Below are 21941 nucleotides of genomic sequence, written 5' to 3'. Positions count from 1 at the left end.
CGTGCATTACTTACTGTTCCCGGGAGCCTTCACCTGCCCCAATCCCGGGTGGCCATATTTTCCAACCCATCTACTAGCTCTTTCCCCAATCACCAATAAGTCGACCTAGTTTACCAAGACACCCCGCAGCTTCCCACTATGCCGTGAATGATGCAATCACTGTCATAGTGTTTTGTGTAAACAGATCAGCACCCACACACGCAGCATCATGTGCCTATAGAAGAAACGCACCCAGCAACATTGTGCCTACCCATCGTATAATGCACATGCAGAAAACAATATACTGACACAAAATGGGGAGCGGCATTAGGCACGCGCAGCAGCGTGCAAGCAAGGTTATTTTGCCCCATATCGCCCCGCGTGTTTTTCAATTGAAAAGGGGGGGCAGCTCAAGTCAAGTATATTGGGTGGGAAATACCATAGTGGGAATGGGGGTAACACTTTCATGGGACGGGCGATGAAGATTAGTGAGCGGATGCTCCGGTGCAGCTCAAGCCTGCAGCAGACGTGGCGGTTGCCCGAAGCTGGGTCAGCCTGGCGCATTACATTGGTCTACCAATTTAAAAATGGTCCCGTCGTTGCAACGTCAATTATTTCCCTTTTGGACCGACTGTTCAAATAATTCCCAGGGTGGAGTTTGACGGTTACATGTGTTGTAAATTGTGCAATTTAAAGACTACCGTACAGTAAAACTGGTCCAAACTACTAGATGCACAGTGAAGTAACACACCATAGGTGCTCAATTGCAGTGTCCCATTCTTGGCGGGCATAACCGTGCATGCAATAACCAAGTTGGCCACTACTACTACCGCCAGCGCAACCGCAATGGAAGCATACACGCCTGCCTCTAATGAACACCTTAGTATTTGTGTCTGAAATATGATATGTTATTTATAACGCGCTTAATACCCAGTGGTTTCTGAGCGCGGGCCGAACCTGGGGTGCTTTGAATCGTCGTGCTTCTAAGGCAAGCACGTTATCCCTTGAGCTATCCTCCACCTGTTCATAAAGTTTGAATGCAGTTTTAAAACCTGTGTCTGACAACTCTCGCAGTGCTAAGCTAACAGAGAACACCTGTCTGTTCGCATGCTGCGGACACCCCCGCTCCCCACTTCAACATTCCCACAAATGTGTGACCTGGTTGTGCATACGATCAGTACCCCAAGCCCGACCAACAAGGTGCAATATGTAACCCCACAAGTTCTGTGCGAAATTGGACAACTTTTTCCAACAATTTTTCCTTAGTAAGAATGCTCCTACTTGACTCCACCACGGTTGCACTAATGCAGCTTCACCTGACTGAGATTTAGGAATGAACACCCTGCTGAAACCCCAACATGCTGCTTCTGCGTCACAGCCTTGTAAAAGCTATGCGTCCATTTTGTTCGCTCTCCTGAATCACACGTCCTCAATCGCTGCTGGCATTTTGGCCTCCCCGGCGCCGTAGCTCTACCTCAATTTTATTTAATGACGTGCTTCACAGCTCGCCTTTATCTGTCGCACAGGAATATTTGAGGCCCTTTATTACTCTAACTTTTTGAGGTGCTTTTGATTGGAAGGATCCCTGTGTGGCTTCTCGCTCCCTGTTTCCTTATTTCCTCTTCCTTTGTTCACTGCATGGGGTTACACTGGCGCCCTGGACCTCACCCAGAGGAAACAGACCCCACGGGATGACGTGAACCCAGCACAGAGACGTCATGACCCAAAACCAAGCCCGGGTACTATTTAGGTTTGCTGTGTGCCCTCAAAAACCCGATCGGGTCCATAGTCATATGACCCAAATAGTGGAGATGCCATAACATAACAATGGTTACCTCGAGTTAGCAGTAACCCCTATAAGCAACGCGAAGAGAGATAACTATTCATACAGTCTCCAATAGCTTTAAGGCTGAAGCCGGTCCTTTTAATCACGAATTTTTTTTTTTTTTTTTTAATTATTATTGCATCACTAGAACTGGCACGCGTATGTCTGCGTGTGGAAGTATGAGTGCATAACCCGATAATCTCGCCTCTGTTAACCCTCATGCGATATGATATTGACAGTGCGCCCCATCTGCATTCGCTAACCCTTAACCGCAACGGTCATGTAATCCGACCGCGGTATTACTTTAACGTGGCTAATGCGCCAATCCCCTCGTCAGACCACCGAGCCGAGGTATCAACCAAACACCCCCGCCCGCCTCCGTATCACACGAGTGGTGCTTCTAACCCTACCACCTAGAGATTTTCCTAGAGATTTTCCCAGCATTAAACGTGGGCCAGCTATCATTTGCGCCCCAGGGCCCCTAGTAAACCGCATTAAAATCGGTTTGGCTCAATGGCGCCCCTCTCACAGCAGAACTAGCTACACAGTGTTATATGCACCTACCACGCTCCGACGCACGCCTTTGTTGCCGTTAGTCCCTTACCCGACGCCGCCTTGTTGCTGTACGAAATTCCGCCTTTGGTGAAACAGTCATTCCAGCACTGGAACCCTCTTCTGCTGGAACCGAAACACGAACTGCCTCACGAACCAGCAACATGACCAAAACGAAATACTCCTTGCAGCTAGGTCTCCAGGCGAAGTTCCACGCAAGGTCCCCACGGCCTCGAAGTCCACAGGAAACGAAGTCCTCTGCTAAAACGAAATCCTCCAATTTAGGCGGGCGCCCGGCTGCTGGAAGAGCTGCAAGTGCTCCTGTGCCGGGCGCCCGCCGTTTATATCCCCAAAGCCCCTCCTCCTTCTTTTGTTGCCCTTCGCGGGCTTTCCAGGGCTCTTGGCGCCCTTTCCTTTGTTTCCTTTGCCGCCCTCTCCCCAGCCCCTGTGAGGAGGGGGGGGGCGAGAGAGCGGAAGGAGAGAGGCCCCTGCCCCGGTTATCGGGGTGCCTCCTCCATTCACTGCGCTCCCCGTTCGTCACCTTCATATTGGTCCTTCTCACCTCCTCCTCCTCCCACCCACATGGGCGGTCCCAATACTCAGGCCGCCATATATGCTGTCCCAGCCCATCCCTTGTTGCTGTCCTTGTCCGATCACTGCAGGCTGGGGCGCCGAGATGTTCGCGATGGGGGAGTGAGTGGGGAGGTAGTGGTGTCCTCCTTCCTTGCATGTGAGGAGGGACTAATATTTCTATGTAAATATTTTGGGGACAGCGAATTCCAGTAACTGTTGACTGCATGCGAGAGGGGGCAGGGTTAACCCTGATGTCTTCTGGGTTTTGTAGGGCCAAGTCGGGGTTGAACGCTGGCCGCCTCATACAAGGAACTGCTAACTGCATGCAGGGCGGTGCAGGGCTGACCCTGATGTCTTCGGGGCACTGCTGTGCGGGGTTGAACTTGGAGTTACCACTGACCACCTCACAGGCACACACGCTAATATTCTCTTCCATGCTCACGAATGCATCAAGGACTGAAGCTGCAAAAAGCAACACTTTGTAGTGTCCATTTCCTGGAACACCCCCAGAAAAGCATTTAGGGCAGGTCTGGTTACTGGCAGCGCATTTTCAAGTGGGTAATATCCTGACCGCTGTGCAGCATGGATTTTCAACACTTCTGCCAATCGTGTTCTGCTGAGATACAGTCACACTGTGTCTGCACAATGCAAGTTCTAAGCGCTTCAATTACTTTAAAAATGTCAATCCATATTATTAATAGATGGTTGTTTTGCGGCTGTGCGCTTTCTCAAGGCCTTTCGTGTATTTCTAGGTTGTAAATGTTTCCTATGTTTACGGCCAACTACCACCTGTATTTCAGGGCATTGGCGCCAGGTTTGTCAGACCTGCATTCGAATATATTGTTGCCAGTTTGAGGGCGGGGGTACAAGACCTGGCCTTCTTGGCGTTTTGGGTTTCATAAAACGCAAGGGATTATAAGAAGCAATGAGTGGCGTGGTACAATTGTCCGCCATTAATCTCACAGCATGACATTTTTCAAGATGGCAGCCTTTATGATGAGAGAAGATGAAAGTCTTGGAAATGCTTCCATGGGTTCTTTTGATCCATACATTTTCATGGGAAATGCTACCTGGGGATCTTTCTCGAATTTTGTCACTACCCTCCCGCAGACATGCTCAATTCTTTTAGAATTTCTTTTGCATTTTGGAATGGCCAAAATCAATTGCATCTCCAAAAGCACTCTTCCTATAGAGAGCCTAACTTCTCGCCAACTCTGTAACATACAATATATAGTATCCATGATGTATAACCATGTGCTATAGGGATCGAAATAAAGAGTTGATGAACATGAGCAAAAAGTAGGCGGTATCAAGACTTCAGCCAGTGAGCAGGAACTACCTCAAGTGAACGAGGAACTAATAATCCATAGCATTCCCCAGACCAAACTTCAACAGGATATGCAAACTATAACTTTTTGTCCATTACGAATGACCCGTTATATGATATTTTATTTATATCGCGCTCATACACAGGTGTATGCCTGAACATCTTCTATAAGATTCGTCAAACTCATGGTTTTCAAATATTCGCCAATGAATATACAGGTGAATTAAAGGGTTGGTTGGGCTTTACTCATTTGACTTTTTCAGCCAAGGGTTTTTTCGGATTATACATTTTGTAATTGCCTGCAAAGTAGACCAAAGTAGTGAGACACTTGACCAGCGCACGTGCGTACCAAAAGTCTCACAGTGTATTAATACAGTAGAGATGAATGCGATATACTGAGGAGGTATTGAATAGCTAGCCATCAGATTACGAACATGAAAACATTGTCATCTATGACCTTGGCATTTTATGAGATCTGATTAAATCATTGAAAGCAGCAGGGAAGTAATAACAGAGTCCATCATTGGTAGCTTCATTATTTATGTCTGTAAATGCCCTGAAGAAGCCTGCAAAGGGTGGTTCAAGTAGAATGCGTCAACCCATCTTGTGAAACACGTGTCGGAGAAGCTTTATTTTCATCATTAAGTTGTGGTTAAGGAGGTCAGCGTTGTAAACCAAGGAAATTGTTTTTTCATGGGCAAGGGCACATAATTCCAACATCTGGGTATAATCGCGCTTGACACCTGTATTACAAACGTGACATTTCTGATCGCACTTTTGGAAGTTTGGACTTTGGAACAAATGCCTAGAGACACAGAGTTAGTGTCACATAAGTACATTTGTGTGGCGCCAGTTGGTTGGGGGGAGCCAAACGTAGCTCTTCGTAGGTGTAGTGCTCAAGCTGGCCAGGCTCTTCAGGGCTATGAAGTAAATAGCTCCTAGCTCCCAGCAATTTCAATTGCGCTATTATGGTCCAATAATGTAATTAACAGGTAAGATAATGAATAACAAGGTAGAGCGGTGTACAAATGTGACAAACCACCAGGTGGCAAAATTGGACAATAATCTACAAGTTAGCCCTCAAGTGATGTTTATATTGCATGTTAATCGTAGGCTCCACAATGGCTGAAATCATGAATTTAAGCGAATGTTGGGCATATAAGAAGCCTACTATGTGATAACATCTATTATGACACACTATCAGCTTGCCAGCCACCACTGTCCCTCAGACGACATTAATATTTGGTTTCATAATAAATACTTCCGTTTGGTTTAGCAAGGCATATTTCTTCTTCAGACAGGGAAAGCGAGGTGAACGCGGGAAGCAGAATGAGCTGCCGAGAAAAATAAATACCATGCTGTATTTACATTCACCAGTGGGTCAGGAGTTGCTAAAAGGGGCTTGAACCTGCTGATAATGTTGACCTGCTGGAGGATTCCATTTCACCGCTCCTGTCGGCGGTATGCAGCTGTTAATGCCACCCCCAGCGTGTTGATACGCAGCGCTTTGTTTACCTTTGGCTGCTGATTAATCAAAGGATTCGTTAAGTTGCTTCACAGCCGCTGCCTGCTTTTTCCAGCTCGCAGTGTGCAGCAATGGACAGGTTTGACTGGGGAGAGATGTTCATAGATGGCTAATCACGTGCAATGATTTCGATTATTTAAAGTGACTTACAGGCTACAGAACAATAGGCCTAATTGACTGTGTTGATATTCTAGCCTCCCCATTGGTTGAAATACATAATTGTTATGTAATCGGGTCTTCGATAGTGGCACCTGCCAATTTCATGGTATCTTGGCACGTACCACAAGAATTATGTACGTTCCATGAATTATGGTATGTCATGGAAAAAAAACATCTAACTATGCAATATATAAGTGGCTTCAAAATACCAGGGACCATATTAGAAGCCATGTTATATAGGAATTTGTGAAAACATGTTCCTCTAACTTTTGACATTGACCATGGAGGTTCATCACATTTTGGCAATAGTTAAACCACATCCAAACACATGTGTCAAATTAGGTGAACTCCTTAATGTTAAAAAAAAAAAAACATTAAAAAAGGGGTTTGTTTGGATTACGTTTTCCACACAAACCCCAAAAAAACACTTGCGACAGTTCTCACAATTGTTCACTTCGAATGTCGCGATTTTTGCCAGAAACCCAGTTCGTAAGTGTAACAGGTGCACGCTATGGCATCGAATCAGGCAAACACGAGATTCTCACTTTTTATAACAGATAACAATTGTATCCATAATTCGGGCACACAAAGTAGAGGCTTAGTTACAAAAACAAGCAGATTAATGTGAATTATGAATAAAGATTATGCATGTTCTTACACACGTGCAGTAGAGGCATAGTTACGCAGACACTTACAGATGAGCCTCTCTCTCTCTCTCTCTAATAAGGATCAAGAAGGAGGATTCCATACCAACCCACACTACAGCACATCCATACATTCATAAGATTCGTCCTTTCTGTGAAAACACGAATGAAACATGTGCAAAAACAGCTTCCTACAACCACTCCCTACGTTTGCACACATACAAGGATCCAGATAGGCAGTGGCGCAAAATACAATCGTACCACCCACCAGTGGCGGCTGCTATCGTAGGGCAGCCGGGCGCCGCCCCCCCAGAAAAAAAAACAAAAAAAAAAAGAAAGAAGCTAAAAGAGATTCAATCAGAGGTTCTCTGATTGAATCTCTTTTAGCTACTAGTCGTGCTGCATTTCCTTTGCCAACAGCGCCGGGGCGCTGTGGCAAGGAAACAAATATACTATAGGCCGGCCCGGCTTTGACAGTGGGGCGTGTCCCAATTTAGTATAAATTGTTTCTATAGTAGAGTGCATGGAGCTCGTAGCTCCACGCACTCTACGTAGCCCTCAGAATTAGAAGCCTGGCGGGGCGCTTCAGGGGTGGCCCCGCCAGTAGAAAATGTGCGCAAACAGCGCACTTTGGTTTCCCAATCCCTCCCCTGACATGGATACAGTAATGCCACTGGCTGGCAAACAGCCAATGACATTACTGTATCTATGACTGGCGGCGCAGCGTGCGTGCGTGCACCTGCGCCGCCTTCACACGTCTGGGTCCGTTTCTCTCAGACGACGCGACGTCGGACACAAGTGCTGCTGCTCTGCACCAGGCCAGCCACCACGCCAGCCTACTAGAGCCCAGCAGCGCCGCGGATCTGGTAAGTACCCCCCCATTCCCATCCCCCCATGTTTGTTTGTTCTGTTTGGGCCCGGGGAGTGCATTTTACTTACGTTGTCCCCTCCCCAGGCCCAAACTACCGTGACAGTCCACCACGGGCAGGCCAGGCCCAGTCAACACTGAACGACGTGTAGACCATGGCCTACACATCGTTCAGTGTTGGCTGCCAGTGCCGAGCTAACTGCCCGTCAAGTCGAGCCTTGGTGGTAGCGGGCTGCCCGCTAACACCCAGGCAGGGGCACGCAGCCCTGGGGCCTTTTACCCCCGCTCCATGCCGGCACTGCCGTGGGCCAACTTGCCTTGGGCCACGCGGCCGGACAGGGCAAGGCCCAGGGCAGGCGTGCGCTGCTGCTGCCTGCTGCGGCCCGCATCGCAACTGCTAATTGTCCGCCGAAAATATAAAACGGCGCACAATTAGCAGATGCGTTACATCTGTGCAGACTGCAGAGCCTGCTGCCTGATGCAGGTTCGAATGAATCCCGGCAGGACCAAACTCGGCCTTTCATCCTTCCGAGATCGATAAATGATGCCACTCAGTGAGTCTCCAGTGGGCAATCTACAAGATGGCAATGGGTCAAAGAGGCAAGTGATCACTGTCTGGCGGTTAGGTGCATATGTAGAGGATGTTCTGGCCGCTTCAAGCTTCAGCGTGAATGTTGTGATAGAAAATCCAATCAAAGCCAAAACTATGTTGTTCGAAAATGACGGGATGCAGATGATTGCCACTGCCAGCATGAGATCTCATGCACTGTATAAGAACCACTGGGAGGTCTGCCGACGTATTTCATATGGTATGATAGGTTATGATATGATAGGTTATTTATTACGCGCTTAATACCCAGATATTTCTAAGTGTGTCCCCGGGGACCGAACCCGTTTGCTCCGTGGCGTCTTGCTTCCAAGGCGAGCACGTTGGGGATTTAACAAAATATTCCAGTCCGTATTGGTGGATGCAATTTCTCAGTTTCAGAATTAATGTTATACAAACTGTGGAAATTGCAAATATCCGTTCTGGCAAGAAACTGCCTAGTGTATGCTCTCTGTGCCAGGTGAGGGACAGTGTGCAGACTAGAAAGCACATTGTAATGGAATGCACTGCACTTAATGATGCGAGGGCGACACTGGTCAGCAGATTCGTCCTTGATGTGACATGGAGCTCAAGTAAAGACTTCTGGTATAGGGTCATAAGCAGCCACAAAACTTCCCTGTTGGTTCCTTTGATAAAAATGTTAGGCTCGGATTGATAATCATTAAAGAAAACTGAATGTTCGCGGGAAAGCAGAGGAAAGGGAAATTAAAGAGTAATATGTTTTTATTATGGAAATGTTGAATTATATTTTTAGTATTTTGTTGCTTATTTTCTCCTTTTTCTTTTTACAACTTGATGAAGCAGTATTTATAAGTGGCTAAAAAATGAGCACCACACACTGGGCAATAATAAGCAGGGCTCAGATATCTCATATCTGAGGGTTCGTAGCGCAATATAATAGCTAAATTATTACATTATTATTATTACCACTGTCTTTAGGCATGTCTGGTACTAAAGTAAAGATCTACCTACAAGTTACAAACAAGCTATTTGCAGTTATTTTGTGGGTTACCTTGAATTCTTTGTTTCAATGGCCTTATGCATGTTAGGATTTTGTGTAGAACAGTGAGAAATGTGAAGTATGTTTTGATGTTATGGTTGTTGGTTGATTATAAAGCACTCAACATAATAAACTTAGTAAACTATTTCTGTTGCATTTTTCTCCATGCAATATGTATGTGCTATTTCTGAGACCTGTGCATTCCACGTGTTGCAACTTTGAGAAACTGAAGCAATGGCAACTCAGCGTGGCAGATATCCATTAAAGGTAGGACAAATGTCGCATTAATTAAGTGGTTAAAAACTAAAGTAATATTTTAGCTTAGTTTCCCCCTTTCAGAAAATGCCTAAAATCCCACCTTAGTAAGAGGATGAGCGCATGTGAATGCCAGTAACAGCATGACAAACAGGTTTCCATCATTACTGACTATATAATTAATTTCTTTATGCATACACCATAGTACCAGCTATTCTCAATACAAGCTGCTGTAAAATACACCATCACACTTGCACACGTAAGAATAGTGTACCACCATTAATATGTAAAACCAAATGCTTTTTTCATATTTCGGTGGGTTTTTTGGACAGTAAATTGCACATTTTGTAGGCCATTTTTCCAAAATGTTCACAGGGAGAGAACCACCCCCGCACCCCTTTTGGGAGGGTGGGCTCGCGCACTCGCTACTAAATTCGCCCTGGAAAATTTACGCCCCACCAGCTTTCAAACTTACCAGCCGCCACTGCCACCCACAACTGGATCTGAACAGACATGGCCAAAACACATGCACAAGTGCCACCGAATGTGCTTGGACTTGCACACTGGTATGGATGACACATGAGAATATACACACAACTAGCATCAACATTTGCTTGTGTAAGACCCCAGACTCAGATAATTCATGCGCAACTGGCATATGTGCCACTCCCAGCTGGATTCTTCAAACATATACGCAACTATAGCCCACACACATAGGGAAACAGATTCACATGGGTACAGCAGTGTACTTGCCACACACAAAAATGGGGGCCATTTATTTTTACAAAGGGTTTGTGTTACTACCTGTCAAACGTCTCTTCTACAAACATTCCAAAAACTCAGTCGTACAAAGCCCACAACAGGAAAACTCAAACCTTAACTCCCCAAAAGCCACAATTTCACAGCACCTAATTTGCATATTAGGTAGCATACATCATCAATATAGTTAAAGTGAGCCTTGAGAGTCAATGGTGTAATTGGAGTTAATGTTTCATTTGTAGTATTGTGGACTTCAGTGTTTGTAGAACCCTGTTCATTGGCATGTTTTAACGTTTGTAGTACTACCTTTTACTACGTAGTAACCTCGACTATTTGTTGAAAACATGTTTTAAACTATTTTTATTTTTTATTTTTATTGTGCATTTAGTTTACAAATCGAAACTTTGCACAGAACAGTTAATGATAATTTGCCGATTTCGAACAATCTGCAAAACGTTTACAATAGTCTCAAAGTCATCAATTCATAAAATACATAGGGCCTCATTACAACGTAGGCAGCCACGGAATGAACGCTGTCGGTAAGGGACCGGCACTGTTCATTCTGGGCCACCACATTGCGAGGTCTGCAGCGGGTCCTGCTCTGGACGCCTGGCCAGACCAGATGTGCAGAGCGGGACCCGCTAGCAGACCAGGATGCTAACAACAGGCGCATCATTAACGCGCCCGTTGTTAGCATCCTCCCCATTCCCATTGAGCCCTATTCGGGCTCAAATGGGAATGGGGATGTACCGGGTCCGGGTCCCCCGAAAGGGAATTACTGGGCCCCCCGCCCATGGTCGGAATGGCCCGGTAATTCCCTATTTCTGGGACCCGGACCCGGTACCCGGTTTGGGGGTAGCCATGCCGCTAATAAAGCCATGCCTACCGCCTAACTCGTAATGAGTCCCATAGAGCTCAACAATCATACAATCTTAATAAAACTCCTCAATTTACACACCTTAAATGTTCATTAATAATCAATTCATGATTCCATCAGATTCATTCTCAATAAATATTGATACAAGAATTAAACTAATATTGATCAACTAAACAAAAAATGAAAAACTGCATCGAGATGGTTTGGTGCTGAGATGGGCAGTGGGGTGAAGGGAAAAGAAGGCAGTAAGGCAGCTGTTGGGTGGTGAGATCGGTGTACCAGGGCGTAAAACAATGGGGAGGCCAGACAGGAGAGATGCAGGGGTCCGAGTAGGCAAGAGTGTGGCGTAGGACTAAGGTGGGAGGGCAGTACCAGCAACTTACCTCCTGATGAGGATACGGTGAGATCATCTGTGTCTCCATCGTAGGTGTAGAGGGCCCTGTGAGAGAAAGATTTGTATGGAGTTACTAGCACCTGACCAAGCAGAGAAAAAACACAGCGAGTTTCAATAGGACCCCATTCTCCCCATGCGTATCCACTTGCTCCAGCTAGTGTACCCCTTCTCTCCTGTCCCACCATGCATGCTTGCTTGCCTAGTACCTCTGTAGGCATGCTAGTCTATCTAGATATAAACCCTATTACACCCCCCGTAGCCCGGCCACGCACTGTCTGCTCACATAAAAAGTGCATACAGTGGAAGCAGGTCATCAACCACACAAGCCAGGCAGACATGCCTGTAGATTCTTCAAGATGCATTTACCTGGAGCAACACATGTCGCTGACTGGCCTAGACCTTCGTATCTGAGCACAGAATGTGAGATATTGCTTATTAAGTGTTAAAGGGGTGACTGCAAAAAAGCAGATCAGCCGTGTTCCCTTTTTTATTTAGGAAGACTACATTATCTCCCCCAAAACTTTATCTTTAGCCAGAAGTAAACAGATGCTGTCACAAGATACAATGTTAAATGCCAAAGCATTAAGTATATATAGAGCAAGGAATGCTGCACTCCCAGATGTGTAAATACAAACAGTACAGGACATAAATGTTCTCATCAGTTTCCACTTGGTCCGCTATCCCCAACACCCCAGCACAGCAATACCTCTTATCTCGATTATGCTGGCCTACTACATCACATGCTAGAAGAAGACCAGTCTTAAGTAGTCATTTTAGACCCTCCAGGAGGAAATCCGCCATAAATTAACTCAATCGACTTTTAGAAACGAAGGTCTATTAATAAGCACCCTGGGGTGGGCTGGGGACCATTCAATTGGGATGCTCAGATCGCCTGCTGAGTCCACTGGTACAGTAATTCCAAGCAGGCTGTTGCTTCCGCCATCACTTCCTCGCTAGCCCTAATGGCTTACCCTGCTCCCTTCCCTTTCTTTCAAAACTATTTGCAACCTGGGCGTTTTGCTGGGGTTCTTATAAACATAAAGACCTTGGCACAGGCTGCATCATGACAGCTTACAGTCGTAGGTAATGACCCAGGCTTCACTCTGATCGCTAGCTTAGACTGGCATCCATTACTTGCAGGGGTCGACTGGGAACCAAAAGAGGCCCTGGGAATGTCTTTCAAAGTGGCCCCATATTACAAAGTGCAAGCATGATGAACCCCTTTCCCTTAAACTAATTGTAAACGAAAATGGGTAACCACACAAAAAAGGTCCATGATGCAGAGGTCCACTGGGAAATTTCCTGAGTTCCCTGTAGGCCAGCACCCGCCCCCACCACCCGAATACATGCCAGTACTGTCAGAACCCAAGGGCTTTATCGCTAAATTAGTAACAGACAACATAATACAGCTAATCTTGTATGAAATGGCACATTTCCTGCAGGAAGGACACAAAAACACATCCAAGCTGCTCTGTACCATCCACAAGCTAATGCGCACGTTGAGCGAGCTAACCGCTTCATGAAGCCTGCAATTGACTGCATCTAAAACTGATGGAAAGGGATTGCACTTGCAATGGTGACAGCACAGTGATTTAAGTCAAACGCCATTAGAAGAGTAAGTCCATTCCAAATGATTTGAGGCAGGACTTCCAAATTAAAACAAATCCGTCCCTAGATATCTAAAATGACAGTGGTGCCACATAAATCAAAACGTCACGCGCTTGGTGGAAAAGAAGCAGAAATTTGGAAAGCAATTTTATGATAAGCATGAAGTGACAATGGCCTCTTCAGCCAATTGACCTAATTAAAGCAAATCTTATCACAGAAGAAAGACACTCTCTCAAAGTAAACAATACAATTGTAAATGATTATGACTGGTTGCACTGGTATCTTCAAAACGATAATTTCAAACTCATTGGAGAGCCTGTTCGGGTCCATCTGCATGCAACTCATCCACAGGACGACTAGCCTGTGTAATTAGTTTGAGAATAGCCCAATACGTGATTAACAGTTATCTAATTAAAGGTCTGTATAATGCATCATTAATTTTTATTGATTCAGATAAATTCCAAACACAATCTTGGCGGCAACCAAAATGTTTCATACTACTACATGCATATGTTTCAGTCACGAAATTCTATGAGAAAACAGAATACCATGAATAGGTTAGGGTTATACTTATGATATTGTATTTATATCGCGCCCATACACGAGGGTTTCAGAGTGCAACGAGGCAAGGGAGGGGTTCCAGGGAGGATAAAAACAACGATCTTTCTAGGCCCAGTGACATTGAGAACGTGCAAGTGCGGGAGAGAGGGAAGGGGGAAAGTGCAACGGGGAAGGGAGGAGTGGAAAGTGCTGAAAATTTAGCAAAAATAACAACAGATGGCAAGTGCAAGAATTAGGCACAGACAGTGGGTGTCTGATAAGTGCAGTTAAGGGGACAGTAGGGTTGCAGATACAGACCCAAGTGCAGAGGTTGCCAGGAGGCAGTGCTGGTATGCAGCTAGGTTGGCAGGGAACTGGGCCCGTATTTAGAGGGTAGCCAGGAGCCCAGTGCAAAACAGGCAGATCAGCAAGGGGGAGGAAGAGAGAAGTGCTTTCAAGCCTTGTTTCTTTAAACACAGCAATGTCTACTGATTACAAAATTCAGGAATAGTAAACTAAGCCCATATATCTTGAGTATTTCATCGCCCAACGCTAATCCCACCCACAGGTCTTTAAATCTCTCCATGGTCTTGCTCCCCCTTATCTCTCCTCTCTCCTTTTTCTACACTCCCTCCTGCTCCCTTCGTTCTGCTGACCACTTCCTTCTCACTGTTCCTCCATCCCCTTGTGCCCCCTCCCGTTCCCGCTCCTTAAAGCTCCCAGCCCCCCTGCACTGGAACTCCCTACCTCTCTCAATCCGCTCTATTCCTACCTTCTCCTCATTCCGCACTTCCCTTAAATCTCTCCTTCTCCATTCCCTGCCATGAAACCCCTTCCCCCTTCTAGCACCCGCCCCTTCCGTCATCTTTTTCCCCTTGATCATCTCCCTCCCCCAACACCCCACTCTCATCCTTTTCCCCTCCGTTTCCCCCCTCGTTCTCCTCCCCTCCTTCTCCGTCCTACTGCACTACTCTCCCTACTCCCTTCAGTTTAATTGCTCTTCTTACTGTTTTGTTGGACTGATTCATAATTGTAATTTGCTTCTACTGTTATATGTATCAAGTTGTTAAATGTTCAGCGATTTGGTGTAAAGCGCTATATAAACAAAATAAATACAAATACAAATACACAGGTCTTTAGAAAATATATCTACTTGTTATGCCACAGGCAACTACCTAACCATATTCCTTAAAATATCACTGCTCTTACCCTTATTTCTTTCGGTCATTCCTCCCAATTTGTACGTCTGCATCATTCACGTGATGTTTAAATGTAAACAAATAAATAACAGATACTTTCCCAGAACTATTTCAATCTGTCACGCTGCTTGCCAAAGTAAGTGACCAAGATTCGGGTTAGGGCAAGAGTCACATGATGTTCCACAGTGTTTATGCGTGTGAATCTCATTCATCCAAACAGTGTCCAATAATAGCACCCTTAAATAATGAAGTGGCGAGAAAAGAGGTTAAATTCAGGAAGGGGAGGCGGGAGGGGTGGGTTAAAGGCCAGGTGGGTTATTGATTCAAGGGAGCCAATGGAAGACTGACTCCCTTCACCCCATTTTCCACACCAAGGTAGGGCAACTGGGCGATGGACTAAAGAGGCAGGTGAGAATTGGGGTGGGGAGGGTCATTACGAGACAGTAAAGATTGAGCAAGGGAGACTGGTATAATGATGAAATGGGGAGAGGAGATCGGTGGGTATAAGTAGGTGTATGTGGAGACTGAGAAGGGGAATGGCAGTAATAGGGTGCAGGTTTAAGTGGGTGAAAGGGTGCAGTAGAAGGTTGATGCTAGGGCGGTAGGAATGTATTTGGCAGCTCGAAAGACAGGTCCACAGAGCGGTGGTGTGAAAGGCGGGTTACAACGGGGGCAGAGTTATCAACTGACCCGCGACTTGAGGGTTTGGCCAGCAATAAAACTCCAACCCCTCGCAAGCCGCTATGTGGTCTGAGATGTCCTGCCCTCATCATGTCCCATCCGAGCAGGCGTGCCACTGGGATCGAACATCGGACCCTTCCTGTTTCAACGACATCCCGACAGATCTCCACCTGCCCGACCTAGCACTGTATGCAGACGATGCTGCAGTCATCTCCCAGTTGTTCAGTGAGTGAAAAGGAAGCGGTAAAGAACCTGCAAACTTCATTGAACACCATCTCGATGTGGTACAGCGATTGGCAGATAGAACACAACACCAGCAAGACAACTGCCACACTGTTCACCAGAAAGATCAAGATGCATGCGCACATCAGCCTCAACGGGGAGACCATCAAGTAGGAGAGCAGCAGCCGCTACGTAGGTGTGACACTGGACAGCAAACTCAACTGGCAAAGCCATATCGAGAAGACTCACCAGAAGGCATCAGGAAAGCTAGCAGCGCTGTACCCACTCCTGAAGACCAAGGCCATGCCACTCCGGAGAAAGATCAATGCCTACAAGGCTATCATCAGACCTACCCTGATTTATGCCTCCCCAGCATGGATGACCTGCCAGGGGCGACGCAGCACGAGTCTTCAGAAACTCCAGAACAAGGCTCTGTGGATAGCGGTTGGAGCCCCACTCTTCACAAGGACAGAAAACCTTCACAGAGAACGGGACATTGAGATGTTGGATGAACGTTTAGCTCATCTTCATGAGCAAGAACTTGTGCCAGGACTGGACTAGAACTCAAACCCTCTGAAAAGCCTTACTTGACAAGTCCACACAGACCATGAAGAAATCCAACCCATGACTATACACTCAACTGGAGAGGATACAGTAATGAGGCTCAAGCCTCAATTGCAGCTGATGGATAAAATCTGTCAGCAAGAAGAAGAAAGCAGAGCGAGCAAGGCCGCTAACAGTGTCAGCAAACCCGTGAGCAGGGCAGGCTGAGATAAAAGGTCATTACTTACTAAAGTGATGATCCTTTTACATACAGAGTCTTTAAACTCTGTACCTGGCTTTAGTGAGGTCTGCTTCTGCCAGTGACAGCTTGGACCTCAGGTGACCTAAGGTTTTTAGATTTTGCATGCCACATCTCCAAGAGAAAAAAAAGTGCTTTGGAGACAAGCACACAAGTTACGATTGGTGGAGCTGGCTTGAAAAGAATGTTCATTTTTGAAAATAAACCATGCAATGATATACAAGGGATTTCAAGTGGGTTAATTGCAAGTCCAGATCATTTTGCGTGCTCCATCCCTCCATTTAGTATTGATGTTTCAATGTGTCAAGGAAGTCACTGATATTTAACACACATTCCAAGGACAGTGCTGCCCAAGATCACAAGACACTTCAGTGCAATCCCATCGCTTCTGAACACCCATCAAAGTGTAACTCAAATGTACAAGGGAGAAGGTCAGGCTAAGCACAAATCAGCCAACAAAGGAACTGCCACCTATATTGGGGCAAATGCACGTGTGTACGCTATTCCAAAAAGGTACATAAAAGGAACTCTGCTGGTTTCTAATTCTAATCCTCCTCTAATCCGGATTCTGCAATCATCCTCATTGTGGAGGTTTGTATGTATGTATGCATTTTGCCCCAGATCGCCTGGGCAGAGCACTGATCGATGAGTTTCCTGCATCTGGAATGATTCTGCAGTTTTATTTAGTTTTTGTTATGTGTTAAAATGCCATTGGGGAAGGGCTGGACGGTTTGTGAACGTGAATGAGACCATATGGAATTGCGTGCACTGCATTGGTGGGGAATGTGAAGCGGCGAAGGTGAAGTTGGACAAGGGGTCGGGGCGGGCAGGTCTGTACGTCGGGGGCATGTATAGAAAATGTGCTAGTAGGCCGGGAAAGGGTGGGCGTTGAGTGAAAGGAGGCGGGTAACGAAAGGGTACACAAATGAACGGCAGCTGGGTCACAGGAGGATGCGTTAACTGTAAATGACACCGAACCCCGCCAGTGGAAAACGATTCACCATTTTGGTATTTTCACAACGGGCCTAACCCTCAGGCCACAAAACGTGTGCCCCCCAAACACCTGCTGCTGAGCCGCAGGGCCAGCTCGGGTCCCAGGGATATCGACACCTGCCCCGGCCGGGCCGAAAAGACCACCATGCACCAGGCAGCCAATGCCCCTCCATGCCATCCAGCAAACACTGGCACTGTCCCTACACACCCCTCACAGCGCTGGCATCTCCTCCTCACAACCACACCATCCTAAAAACCAGTGCATTTCTGTAACCCCTACCCTCGCCCCCCAGACTCCCTGCCCCAGGCAGTGGCATGGCCTTTTCTTTCCGCCAGCCCCCTCCATCGTTCCACCGAGCTCGATTAAAACGCTGACAGCAGCCCTCGTGTGACCTGCTCATTTTCCAGGCTAGGCTCACGTTTGGCCTTTAGAGTCATGCCAGGCTACCTAGCACTGCCCTGGCACTCCTAGTCCTGGCTGTGTTACCAAATACTATATGTGTTACTCTGCTTTCCTTCGAAATTGTGTTTTGTTGGGTTTCTAATGCTACATATGTTAGGCTACAACCAGTCATGTTAATTTCCTGGTGCATGTTATGTAATTTTGTTCTGTTAGAATCTAAAGGTTTTGCTCCCAAAATGTACAGCGACTCAAAAGGTTAAACCAAAATGGTTACCTTGGTACACATTTCCTTTGCTTTTATGGGGGGTATTCCTCACAGATGGCCGTTAGACATCCACATCCACTCACACACCCCATCTCTACCTAGTGCGGTTCCACCCACGTGCTTTTCCCCCATTGCAATTTCGATTGTGTAACCCAATTGCATTTTTCAATTTTACAGGACTTTGCTCCTGTTGAGGTGTCTCTTGCTTTCCTACTTTGGACAGAACATTGGCTGTTACGCCATATATTTTGCTAGCTCATACCCCATAGTAGACTGGACAGAGACCACCCCATGAGCTGAAAACCTGCTTCTCCCCCACCATTCATAGATCAGTTCCCTGGTCATTCCTATTGTACTCCATCAGAGAATCAGGGGGGCTGTCAATATGAGGCTTGAGCTCACCTGAGCCCCATCCACAAGGCCCAAAAGCCCCCATTCACTCTAGTCACCTCCATAAAGCTCCTAGCAGGCCTCAAGAACTTCCAGAAAGCCCGGTCCAGGCCATTGGTCCCAGAGGAGTCACAGTTCAAAGCACACTCATTTAGGGGTGCCTATAGCTGCTCCCAGGTTTTCCGCCTAAAAAGCCTGGCCATCCACTGCCTATATATATTCAGTAGAAGGAAATGTCTGCCCTGTTCATTATTTCAAAACCATTACGCTGACGTGCCCCTGTGTCACGCAAGGTCTCAAAGCCGACCACCTCAGACAAAGACATACATCAGACTGTAGTGTTGGGATGTTGCGCTGCCCCACACCCACCTTTGGGAAGACTTTCCTGAGGGCAACCCACTCATGGCAGAAAAACCTTGCCTCCATGACAACAGTCAGCACCCAGAAGCCCATGAAATGGAATACAATGCACTTTACAAATAATGCTGGATATAAAATTCTGCTGCAGCTCATTGATCTTGCTCAACTAGGTGGGGACACCCTCTCCCCTCTTTGAAGACATTCCCTTTCGGGCAGTGAGGACCGCAGGGGGAAGGGGGGAAATACTCAGGGGGCTGGGTTCCTGCGTGAGCCTGTGGAGGATGGGTCTGGGGGTGAATTGGAGAGGAGTCCCAGTTCACACTTGTCCCTGTTCCTAGGCTTGGGCCAGTCACTTTAAAACCATCAGATCCCCTCTACAGGCTAGTGCCAAGGGGCCAGTCTCTCACCACTCGACTAACCCTTACTATCCCCATTTTTAAAAAAAATGGAATTACTTGCAGTAATAAGGCATCCCCCTCCCAAATTCGGGCACCAGTAGCACCTTTAAAATAAACCCCCAGCTCCAGATAACAGAAACCTTTGCCTTTATGAAAAGACATTTGCGTTCATTACACGGACCCCTGTATTCATATCAGGAAACAAACGAAGTTACAGAAGCATTGTGTAATAATGGAAGACACTCATGAGTTAACTGGAGCTTTATTGTCAGCATAAAGCCTGAGCCCAGCAGGACTCAACCAGCATCCAGCTCAACTGTTAACCACTGGAACATGGAACACCCATCACAGGTAAACAAGCTCTGCTCTATGTTGAATCATAAGGTAAACATTCCACACCCATGATTCGACACCATCCAACTCGCAATATAACACATTGTCTCTTGCCAGAGTTTCCAGTATTGGATATAAACTCACCAAGCAACTGTCAGTGTGGGTTGCAGGGAGCTAGTGTTTGGTGAAGACAGGAGAGGGTGGCAAGAATTGGAGGCTTTAGGAACCGAGATGGTTGGAAATGAGGTGGCGAGAACTGAGAGAGTGGTGTTTTTGAAGAAGAGGCAAACGCCACGTGTCAGAGAGTGAACTAAAGGACATGTTGGTAGTAGGTTGGTGACAACAGGAGCGGAAGGTGAACAGAAGAAGGTGGTGTATTAAGATTAGGGAGTGAGAGTGGACAGAACGACGAGGTAGTAGTGAAGGAAGTGACAAGATCTGAAGTGAGGGATTGACAGGAAGAAAGAAGTTGAAGGGAAAGATGGGAACTAACAATAGCGAGGTCAGAGATCAACTATAGGGGGTGGAGTTGAAGGTAGAACCCTGGTTTAAGAAAGAGGAGCAGACCTCAGCATCCAGGAGTGCACAGAAGCTGTAAGAGGAAGAAAGTGGAATGGAGGTCTGAGGAAAACAGTTGAGATCAAGGAGTGCGGAAGAGGGCGAGGAAGGCCACGGGCAAGGCAGACAGAATGTGAAGTTACTGGAGTTGTGCGGGGTGCGGGCAGGATGTCGGCTCTAGGGAGGACTAGACAGTGAGAGGTGTTAATGGTCAGTTCAGAGGTGAAGTGGAAGAATCTGGCCATGCTTAGCCTGCCTTGTGGACCCCTCCCCCCCACACCCCTGTATAGCTCTCCCCTTTACTTTGACCAGTGACCAGTCTGCCTACAAGGGCCAGAGTTAATCAAGGGTTACAGAGCCCTGAAAAGCCTGCATCTGGTTCTTTGTCATGATTTCGATTTTAGGCGGCCTACAAAAGCGAACAACAAGACATTCCCTCGCCATCCCCACCCCTACCCCTACAACCCGACCTCTAATATCTCCCCCCTCTCTAGCGCGATGGATTTCATATCGGGGGGTTTCACCCCCAAACCTCCATCCCTCATCTCCCCCGCCTACTTCCCCACCCAAGACTTCCCCCAACCCAAAACATACAACACACACACTTACCCAGTCTCCATTGTCAGCGCTTCAAGGTCCTGGCATGGCTGTCAACCCCTGTGCGCACTTGTGCGCGGCAAGGGCATGCCAGATTTAGAATGACTGCTCTCTGCGGTCACGGAGCAGTCTTTCTAAATCGTTTTTTAATAGTAATTTTTTTTAAAAAGGTAATTTGACCTAATACCCGGCATCTAGATTAGTCAAAAGAAGAGGGTTTGGGAACCTGTGAACCCACAACGCGGCAGAGTGGGAGTGGGGCCGTCTCTAGAGTAAGCGAAGGACTTGAACATTGGTTCACAAGACTGAAAATCCTTGCGGCTACCCACATTTGGTGGGAGAGAAAATTACTTGCAGCATCTTGGCTATTGCTATTTCTTGTGGGAGTTCCCATTTTCGTTTTAGTTGGTCCATTTCCTGTACATAATCCCCAATTTAAATTATTGAACCACCATTGCGTGATCTTGGCATCCTTCCTGATCATAGGTGACCTGTGTGACATGCTGTCACAGCATATCTTCAGTGCAAGCAGAATTGCCTGGGCTTTTTTGATTTTTAATGTGAAATGATTGTGGTAATTGTGTCTCAAAGTGAGATGATCCAACTGGACCCGTCATTCAAAATGCTCCCTGCTAACAATATACAATATAGTGCAAACATGTAACTCTGCTGAGACAGTCTACTGCACCCACCAGAGCGGCCCTGTTGGGAATATGGCAGTCACAGTGTGACATGTGCATTTACATGGCTGGATAGGGCCTACTGCAAGCTCAGACCACCGAGGACAGGAACCTGCTCGCTGGTGTTGGCAGACCCCGCAAGTGCCCGATAAAAACCTCCCTGGCTGGGAGTTGCAAAACAAAAGATTTTACCTTGCCCCTGGAGACCACTGATTGGGTCCCCCAGCAACCAGAAGTCAAGAAACAGCTCTTGACCCAGTTTTCCAGCTTCAGTCCCTTTTCAAACTAGCTCACTCATATTCAAGCTTTTCTAACCACTGCAAGCACACAGAACATCCTTTAAAACTTGCTGCTTTTGATCTGGTTTCTAGCCGCTGACTCAGTGTATCATCTGTGTGTGATTCAGCCATTTGCACAGATTGCCACCGGAGAAGCGCGTTGCATTGTTGGGCCTCTAGTCAGACTCGACTCTACCCATCACCCACCCGTTCTTCATCCGATTTGAGCCTGTCACCACTAGAGGAGCGGCACCACATTCTTGGACCGTCTCAAGGAGACAGACTGTGCC

The 21941-nt window shown here is 46.8% G+C and overlaps 1 protein-coding gene across 6 annotated transcripts in view; it reads right to left on the bottom strand.

The window, feature by feature from the left end:
- Nucleotides 1–21941, bottom strand: part of DBN1 (drebrin 1) — a 326031-nt gene that overhangs the window by 155319 nt on the left and 148771 nt on the right. For all 6 annotated transcript variants that reach the window (XM_069651515.1, XM_069651516.1, XM_069651517.1 and 3 more), the window contains exon 2: nt 11334–11389. In XM_069651515.1, coding sequence (XP_069507616.1) covers nt 11334–11389 — 56 coding nt within the window. The remainder of the gene's footprint in view (nt 1–11333; nt 11390–21941) is intronic.

The sequence above is a fragment of the Ambystoma mexicanum genome, chromosome 3p (genome assembly GCF_040938575.1).
Source record: "Ambystoma mexicanum isolate Mex_15411 chromosome 3p, UKY_AmexF1_1, whole genome shotgun sequence".
Classification (NCBI taxonomy): Eukaryota; Metazoa; Chordata; class Amphibia; order Caudata; family Ambystomatidae; genus Ambystoma; species Ambystoma mexicanum.
The sequence above is the reverse complement of the archived record's forward strand: the minus strand, read 5'-3'. Positions and strand labels throughout refer to the sequence as shown.